Genomic DNA, 9,743 nt, shown 5'->3' with positions numbered 1-9,743 from the left:
ATTACCAATGATGGAGGTCTGGCGAATGCTAAAGTTCCCGAAGCTGTGTTTAGAGAGGCGACTAATGAGCTGCTCGTGTTGGCTGAGTTGCCACTTTCTTTCACTGAAAATGTAGCTTGGAGACACTTATGTGATCGCGCTGTTCTCTACAAACTTCATTTAATAAGGACTGCAACTTGGGACATTGTCCAGATGTATGTGAGAAAGAAGGAGGCTCTGAAGAATTGGTTTAAAGCCATGTTCTAAAACTCGGCCGGATTGACCGATTCCGCGGCAAGAAATCGCTCCACGGTAGAGCTCCGTTTCGATTTTGGTACAATCGGACAAGAACTCGGGAAAGACAAAAAAATCTAGCTTTTTAAACATCAATATCGATATTTTTATCATGGATCTATTATATGTCTTTGCTAAAATCAAAGAAAGAAAGCATAAACGAATGAAATCACCAAAAAAAAAGAACTTTGTTGCAAAAAAAACACAGAGTCGCGGCTGTAGATTAGGGTTTTGGGTTGAGGAAGAAGAAGTGTATATTACACTTTTGCCCTTCATTAATGAAAGTGAAAAAAAACAAACAAAACTTGCAAATCTGAGCATCGAACCCGGGTTATTTCAACATTGAAGGTCCGCTAAACCACTGGACCACTTCATCATGTCTGTTAACTTATCGAAACATATTAATATATCCACACATTTGATAATAGCCCTAAAAAAATCTCCGATTACTCCCCGATTTATTTCCAATTTTCCGATGACTCGCTAGGCCCTGGTCCGCCGCACGGATAGCGCGTAGCGAGTTTCCGAACAGGGGTTTAAAGTCAGTAAGCAGAGGGTTTCACTTACCACCAACATTTGGACAGCAAGTCTTACAGGAGCGAGCTATATGGTGGTTACAGCCCATTTTGTTGATGATAGGCAATTAAAGAAGCTTATAATCGGGTTTAAGCATGTATGTGATCACAGAGGCTAGACGTTGCTGCTGTTCTTCTGGAATGTTTGGCTGAATGGGCTATACATAAGGTGTTTACCATCACGGTTGACAATGCAACAGCTAACACATCTGCCCCGAAGAAGTTTCAAAGGGAATTCATCTTGATTGGCGATGAAGCATTGGTTTTGGATGGCAACTTCATGCATATGCGGTGTGCAGCTCACATCATCAACTTGGTTGTGAGAGATGGTTTGCAGGATATTGATGGGAATATGGAAGCAATACGTAATGCATTGCAGGATGTGAGGTTTTCTACTCAACGACAAAAGTAATTCGAGCTGAGAGTTGAGTCGGGAAAGATGAGTCGAGGCAGTTTACCTCTAGACATCAAAACGAGGTGGAATTCTACCTATCTTATGCTTCAGAGAGCAATCAAGTTCAAGGTGGTGTTTGATAAAATGGAACATGAAGACATGCTCTACAACGACTTCTTGAACGAAGTTGAGAATGGGAACAAAAGGGTAGGACCTCCTTCTACTGTTGATTGAAATGCAGTGAAGATGTTGTTGAAGTTTCTTATCATTTTCTACAACTCTACATTAGTTGTCTCAGCTTCCACATCAGTCTCTTCGCATAAGTGTTATGGTGAGATAGTCACTATAGAGAAGAATCTGATACGGCTAAGTCAGAGTTTCGATAAAGAGTTGAAAAGCAAGGCTGATGGCATGAAGGCAAAGTTTGAGAAGTATTGGGATGCCTTGGAGAATGTCAACATGATGGTTATTGTTGCTTATGTCTTTGATCTGACTAAGAAAATGCAGTTTACGAAGCTATGTTTTGAGAAGCTCTACGGCAAAGAAACACCTGAGGCTAAGGAGATGTATCAATCAGTTCACAATATCTTGACTGATATGTTCAAAGAGTAAAGTCTTCGCCTTAGGAACGATTCAATTGGTGGACAATCATCTCAGTCTACTCAAGCATCGTCATCAAATGGACAAGAACAAGATCAAGATAAAGGGCTAGGTGAAGACATTGAAGAAGCAATGGATTTGGTTGATGATCTCGGTTATGAAAGGAGGGACTTTTTTTATACTGCAATGGTTGATAAAATAGGAGTTGAAGAAGCAATGGATGAGCTAGAGATGTACTCGAAACAAAAGGTAGAGAATCCCAAAAACTTTCTTGGAACCGAGTATGATGTGTTGTCTTGGTGGAGGCTAAACAGTCAGAAGTATCCGATCTTAGCAGAGATAGCCAAAGATGTTCTTGCAATGCAAGTGTCCTTTTTTGCATCTGAGAGTGCTTTCAGTACCACTGGCCGACTTATTGATCCATTTAGGAGTTGCTTTACACACTACATGATCAAAGTATTGATGTGCACAGAGCAATGGATGAAAGTTGATATCAATCTAAGTGAGAAACGTGTTACCAATGCTCCAATGCTAGTTGAGGAGCTACATGACAAGCTAGAGAAAGGTAAATTCTCTTCTTTCTGTTTTTATATTGCTTCTTGTTCTTACATTACATGTCTTAAGTAGTAACACAATCTTGTGATATTTGTAGAGTTTAATACTCTCAACCTGGCCTAGAAGAATGTATGCAAGTCGGGGAAGAAGAAGGTGGCCCGAAGACTGAAGTTGTGTTGTTGTCGCTTGCTTTGTTGTTTTATTTTCTTCAAGTTTGAACTAATGTTGGTTTTGCACTTTTGCTTTTATCGAATGCTATGTTTTGTTTTCAAATCGGATAGATGCTATGCTTTTTTCATTTTGGAGTTTAAACTTTGGCTTGGTTATATTAATATTCTTATGTTATATTATTGTATTGTAATTTTTGTTATCTTGTTTATGTCTTTTTCAGCAATTTTGAATATATTCAGTTTTTTTTTGATGATTTTCGGTTCCTTCGGATTAAATGGTTTGGTAATATACTAGAACCAAACCGAATCCATTAATTTTTTGGTTACTTTGGATTAACCGGATCCGAACCGGATCCAACAAGTACCGAACCGTATCTGAACCGAAATTTTAAATTATCTGATCGGTACCATTTTTTCTAGTTCCGAAATATTTAAAATCCGTAAAATCCGATCCTGATTCGAACCGGTTATCTAAATGTCCAGGCCTATTAATTACTAATTAAAACTTCGTGGAGTTTGCAATAAATTTTCATTTGACTAAGCGTTAATTTCTTCTTAATATTTTACTTGGCCATGGAATTGGATATACTTGTTCACAAAAAAAAAATCTTTAGAATTTTCAAGTCAAAGGACAAATCAGGCTTCTTCTCATTAATAATTTTAATGGGAAATAAAGGGAGTCCATTCACAAAAATATATATGTTCTCATCTATTTATTATCACTTCTGACTTCTTAACCAGCAATAACGAAAACGTCTCTCTTCTCTCTCTCTCCCTCTTAAAAAAAATGAACTACCAGAGCGTAAATACCACATTATTATATAAAATTATTTTTGTAATGTTTCATTTTTTGTTATACAAAATTTGTTTGAACAATATTTTAGAAGTTTAGGAGCAAATTTACTAGACTATTAGTGTTGTTGTAATATTTAAATTGTGTAATAACTATGTCTTCATGTATCTTTTATTTTTTATTAAGTTTCTTTTGTAATATTCTTGTTATCTAATTTTACTTTTAAAATATTATAAATCTTATTTTTAAAAATTTTATGTGTAAAATTTAAATTTTTATAAATCAATTTAAAATATTTAAAATTTACAAAAAAATTAAAGATTAAAACGATGAATGAGAAAATATTTAAGAATCATAAATGTGATGTATAATATAAGGTGCAAAAAAAAGTTTTGAGTAGTGAAACTTCGTATTTGAAGTTTCACTTCTTAAACTTCTAAATTTGAAGTTTTAAATTTTTTTTAAAGATAAAAAAACTCTATATTTGAAGCTATATGGTCTGATTTGTAAAGATTGTAGTTTTAATTTGTTTTGCTGTAGAATAAATTATGTAGATTTTTTGTTGTAGCTGTAGATTTTATTGCTGTAAAACTTTGGCTATAAGATCTTAGGTGTAGGTTTTCTTTTTAAAGCATGATTGGTATACATTAGCTATAGATTAAAATATATAGGGCATATTAACGTGGACCCGAAAATTCGAATCGGAACCGACCCAAAAATATCTGACCCGAACTCGAACCGAAAATTTACAATTACTTTTTGAGTCTAAATTTGTTTTGCCCGAATAGACCCGGACCCGAAAAGAACCGACCCGAATTGACCCAGATCTGAAAAGAACCGACCCGAGTAGACCCAACCCGAAAAGAACCGATTTGTATCCGACTTAAAAACATGTATATCCAAAACTATGATTTTTTGTGTTCTATTTTATTATATTATTTTATGATTTTGTTGAAATATCTTTTGTTAACAATATTTATTATTATTTTATAACATTTTTAAGTAATATGGAGTTTAAAAATGTTTTATTTTAATTATTAATGGTTTAATCTAAGTTATTTGGTTTAAAAAATTGATATATATGTCAAATATTGACTAAATTTGAGTGAGTTTGGGTAAGTCATGTGCTTTTCAGATCCTAATTACCCGAATCCGATATGGACCCGCAAATTAAGGATATTTTACAGGTATTGGAATTATAGACCCAAACCGACCCGGACCCAACAAGACCCTACCCGAAACCAACCCAATAAATTATAGATACCTATATGGATCCAAATTTTCAGGATCTGAAAGACCCGACCCGGTCCAAACCCTACCCGAAGACTCGGATGCACATGCCTAGATTAGTACTCCTTCTGTTTTCTTTTATATGACACTGTAGAAATTTAACACAAATTAAGGCATCTAATACGTAACATTTTCTATCCTTCGTTAATTAACAATCTCATGTTGTATATCACGTTGAATATAACGTAAATACAGTCTTTTATCACTATAATTTGCATTGATTTCTGCAAAGCGTCAAGTATAGTGAAACAAACAAATCGCTTCAAAACGTCATTTATATAAATACGGAGGGAGTATTATATACATATATATATTAAACAACATATTAATAGAAACAAAAAAAAATTTATAATGATAATATTTTTACTGAATAAATAAAATTAAGAATTCTAAAAAAAAAATCATGTTTAAAAAAAGTAAAAACACAAACTTTTAGTATAATAAATTAATAGCTAGTCTACCCACAAGTAGGCCTGGGACTTATTATCCGAGATCCGGATTCGATCCGAGATCCGCTCCGGATCCGCTCCGAAAATAGGATATCCGGGGTGCCCGGATCCGAATCCGGATAGTAAAATCTTGGATCCGTGCAAACCGAATCCGGATGCGGATATCTTAATTTTTAGGTCTGGATATCCGGATCCGGATCCGTATTTTTAAAATACATTAAATTTTTAAATTTTATTAATATTTATATTTGATATATTAATATTTATACATGAATTAATCTTATAATAGTATATTTTAGTTTTTACAATATTATAAACATATATAAATATATTTATAAATATTTAATTTATGTATTATATTAAAAAATTGTATTTTTTGTTAAAAAAATTATTTTTAATTATTTTGACGGATCTGGATCCGGATCCGGATATCCGCGGATAATAGAATATCGAGACGGATATCCGAAACCCGGATATCCGGAAACCACGAATCCGGATCCGGATATTAAATCCACGGATCCAACGGATCCGGATCCGGATCCGGATACCCTAAATTTCCCGGATATCCGGATCCGTCCCAGGGCTACCCGCAAGTATTCCATAAATCCATTGCAATGTTATCTTGTAATCCTTCCATATATTGTCTCGAACCAGCTCCGTCTTCTAAAACTGCTTCATCGTCATCATTCATTGGAGGTCGTTGATCATTATCCTCCCTCCAATCAACATCAAAATTAGGATCATGTATGCTTGATTTACGTACGAAGTAATGTAGTGTCACAGTTGCTGCCACGAGCTTTCTTGTTGTTCCAATGTCGTACCTCATTTTATTTTGAGTACATTTCCATTTCCAAATATCAAATGTTCTTTCAATGACACATCGTAGTGGAGAATGACAACGATTAAATTTTACAAATTACTCTGGATATAAATTTTTTGTTAAGTCTTGATCGCTTTAGATTTAAATTTAGATTTAGTGTTGTGAATATAAATGTTGTTGTGTAGAGTTCCCACAGCCGTTACTAATCATTTTCATAGAGATTCTTTCGAAAATGCTCTGAACAGTACATATTAGAGGTTTGTTTCTTTAGATTAATTACTAAACTGTAATTACACTGAATGATCTTTTGTTTCTTTAGATTAATTACTAGCAGTAAATTTTCATTTGACTAAGCGTTTTTTTTTTCTTCTTGGATATATACTTGTTCACTGAAAAAAAAAATCTTTTTAGATTGTTCAAGTCAAAGGCCAAATCAGGCTTCTTCTCATTAATTATTTTAAATGCGAAATGAAAAATATGTTCTCATCTATTTATGACTTCTCTCAACCAGCAATAACGAAAACGTCTCTCCTCTCTATCTCTCTTTAAAAAAATGGACGGCGTAGCATTCTTCTTCACCGGAGCTCTCGTAGCCGGCGGAATCTACTGGTTCCTGTGCGTCCTGGGACCAGCGGAGCGAAAAGGAAAACGAGCGTTGGATCTATCGGGGGGGTCCATCTCGGCCGAGAAAGTTCAAGACAAGTACAAACAGTACTGGTCGTTCTTCCGCCGTCCGAAAGAGATCGAAACCGCCGAGAAAGTCCCGGACTTCGTCGACACGTTCTACAACCTCGTCACCGACATCTACGAGTGGGGATGGGGACAGTCCTTCCACTTCTCTCCTTCCATCCGAGGCAAATCCCACCGCGACGCCACGCGCCTCCACGAAGAGATGGCCGTAGATCTGATCCAAGTGAAACCGGGTCAAAAGATCCTCGATGTCGGATGCGGCGTCGGAGGTCCGATGCGCGCGATTGCATCCCACTCGCGAGCCAACGTGGTGGGGATCACGATCAACGAGTACCAGGTGAAGAGAGCGCGTGACCACAACAGAAAAGCAGGACTCGACGCGCTCTGCGAGGTCGTGTGTGGTAACTTCCTCCAGATGCCCTTCGATGATAACACCTTCGACGGCGCGTACTCTATCGAAGCGACGTGTCACGCGCCGAAGCTGGAAGAAGTCTACGCCGAGATCTACAGGGTGTTGAAACCCGGATCTTTGTACGTATCGTACGAGTGGGTCACCACTGATAAGTTCAACGCCGAGGATGAGGAACACGTGGAGGTCATCCAAGGCATCGAGAGGGGTGACGCGCTTCCTGGGCTTAGGGCTTACTCGGATATAGCCGAGGCCGCCAAGAAAGTTGGCTTCCAAGTTGTCAAGGAGAAGGATCTAGCGGCTCCACCGGCTGAGCCGTGGTGGACTAGGCTTAAGATGGGTCGGCTCGCTTATTGGAGGAACCACATTGTGGTTCAGATTCTGTCTGCTGTTGGAGTTGCGCCTAAGGGAACCGTCGATGTTCACGAGATGTTGTTTAAGACTGCTGATTTCTTGTCCAGAGGAGGCGAAACTGAAATTTTCTCTCCGATGCATATGATTCTCTGCCGGAAACCTATGTCTTAAACGATAATCATTTCCCGATCTCAGTTTGTTTTTAATTTTTTTTCTTATGGATTTTTGATTTTGCCTGGTCAGTCAATGTACTCCTTTAGATTTTAATTTTAATTTGGTATTACTGTTTTTTCTTGCCTAAAATAAGTGAATCTGGGTATCGTACAATGCGCCGGAGGCCTAGCGCCGACGAGACACACTGGATTATAGCACTTTTAAGTGGAGTAGAACTGATAACTGTTAGAAGGGTACTTTTGTAAACTAATGTACTTTATGTGGACAGCGTGTGATAGTAGTTGATTAGCGCGAGTCAGTGTCTGATTTTTTATATGAAGTAGATTTTAGTTAAAAAAAGAGAATTGTGCGTGGCGCGACAAGAAATCAAAATTAGCTTCATTAGGTATTTTGGTTTTCAGTTTGTCGCAAAGGCATTAGTGTTGTTGGGAAGTAACTGCGAAGAGTGGAGGCGCGCGTGGTCGGATGCTATGAACATTATAATTTCAATTGTCGATACGTTTTATTTTTCCTTAATAAAATAATAGAATTCACGTGATTCTTTCTGAGTCACGTGACAGGAAAATATATCTAACAAAAGACATTTCCCTTCTGTTTTTGCTCGATTATGGCCAAGTGATATCGTGTGTCTCAAATATATATTTTTTATATACAGAAACAGCTTTGTCGCGATCGTATTCCAGTTCCAGATCGTGATGATTCACGTCGAAAAGGACACGAGGGATATGTAATGTAGATATAGATCGTGGTGTCACTATCTTCTTATCTAAGTATCTATCGGGTCTTATGTGGCAAGATCTCGATTTTTCCAACTTGAGGAGAAGCCAGGCCCACCTTTTCCTCCAGTTAATTGTTTGGTCTCTAACTCTCAATTGTTTTCCAATACGTTTTAAGTTTAAATGTTATGGGCAAACATTAGTGTCTTGGGCTAATGGGCCATTTGTAATATTTTTAGTTTGTTTTCTAATTTATGAAAGCCTAAGAGCATATGTATGCAAGATACCTCATGAGTATTTAAAGAAAAATTCAAAAATGGCAAAAATAAGAGAGATGCTGATAAGGGTTACTCATTTGACATATTTCAAGATACTCTGTAGAAACTCTTATTACATGTTCTAACATGTTCATATTATAAACATTCAATATTCCCAAAGTTATTTTGATTTAACTAAAGAGTAGATTTATTTTGAATTATTAAGTAACATCCCTACTTTCTCAGAAAACCTTTTGCTCAGATAAAGATCACTACTTCGAGCTTGGATAATCTTGGCTTTTGAACAGACAGTGTTTGAGCGTGATTCACCTGTATTCTTCAAGGTAAAGTAGCCAAGAACAATATCGAACAGCTCGTATAAAAGAGTCCTTCCTTTTATTATGTTTAGAAACTTAACTCAAAAGTCAAAACTAAAACATAAGCTTATTATCTTTCTTATGGATTCATCACATGATGATGTACTTATATAGTCAATAGAAATCCTTCTCTATCCTATTCATTTATCCTAATCCTAATTATATTAGTTATCCAAATTCCTTTATGAATAACTTGTTCTACAAGTAATATTGAAGCTTATCCAATACAAAAGGCAGTAATCAAAACCATTTGACTGGGAAAGGCTTCAAGTGTATACCCAGTAAACGGATGAATTGCGAGCATGGCCGGTCCTGGATAAGCCTAACAAAACATTCGTCCTAGACCAGAAAAATTATATATAGATAGACTCCAAAATTTGTAAAAAAAAAATTTAGGCCCAAAAATTATTAAAATCTTTACTAAATCGTATAAGATAATCAAAATCTCAGGACCAGCCCTGATTGCGAGAGACAATAAAAAGATTCCTTATGCCATTGATTGTGTCCATATTGTAGCAGAAAAAAAAAACATTTATGTTTCTCCAACTTATTGTTGAGACTTAGTAAAGAAGATCATGAAAACTGAAGAAGATTTAGACGTGGAGAGGAAGCAAGTGTGTATCATGGACAAGACCACGTGACTTTCTCTATGCAGGACCACAAGGACTAGCCATTTGCCACAGCTCATAAAAGCAAAAACAAACTGATGTTTGTCGTTTATTGAACAAGAAGATAAGGCAGAGTTAAATGAAGAGGTCCGTACATGAAGCATGCTTGTGATGGAATCAAAACGGCATCACAGAGGCATCTAGGTCACATTGTCTTTACATATAAATAGATACATTGT

The 9,743-nt window shown here is 36.4% G+C and overlaps 1 protein-coding gene across 1 annotated transcript; it reads left to right on the top strand.

Moving 5' to 3' along the window:
• Positions 1–6,336: 6,336 nt before the first annotated feature.
• On the top strand, positions 6,337–7,660 carry LOC106347090 (24-methylenesterol C-methyltransferase 2). The gene has a single exon (XM_013786582.3). The coding sequence runs from the start codon at positions 6,473–6,475 to the stop codon at positions 7,541–7,543; it is 1,071 nt and encodes a 356-aa protein (XP_013642036.2). The 5' UTR covers positions 6,337–6,472; the 3' UTR covers positions 7,544–7,660.
• The last annotated feature ends 2,083 nt before the right edge of the window (positions 7,661–9,743 follow it).

Source organism: Brassica napus, chromosome C5, assembly GCF_020379485.1.
Source record: "Brassica napus cultivar Da-Ae chromosome C5, Da-Ae, whole genome shotgun sequence".
NCBI classification, from domain to species: domain Eukaryota; kingdom Viridiplantae; phylum Streptophyta; class Magnoliopsida; order Brassicales; family Brassicaceae; genus Brassica; species Brassica napus.
This window is presented reverse-complemented; position numbering and strand designations above follow the sequence as displayed.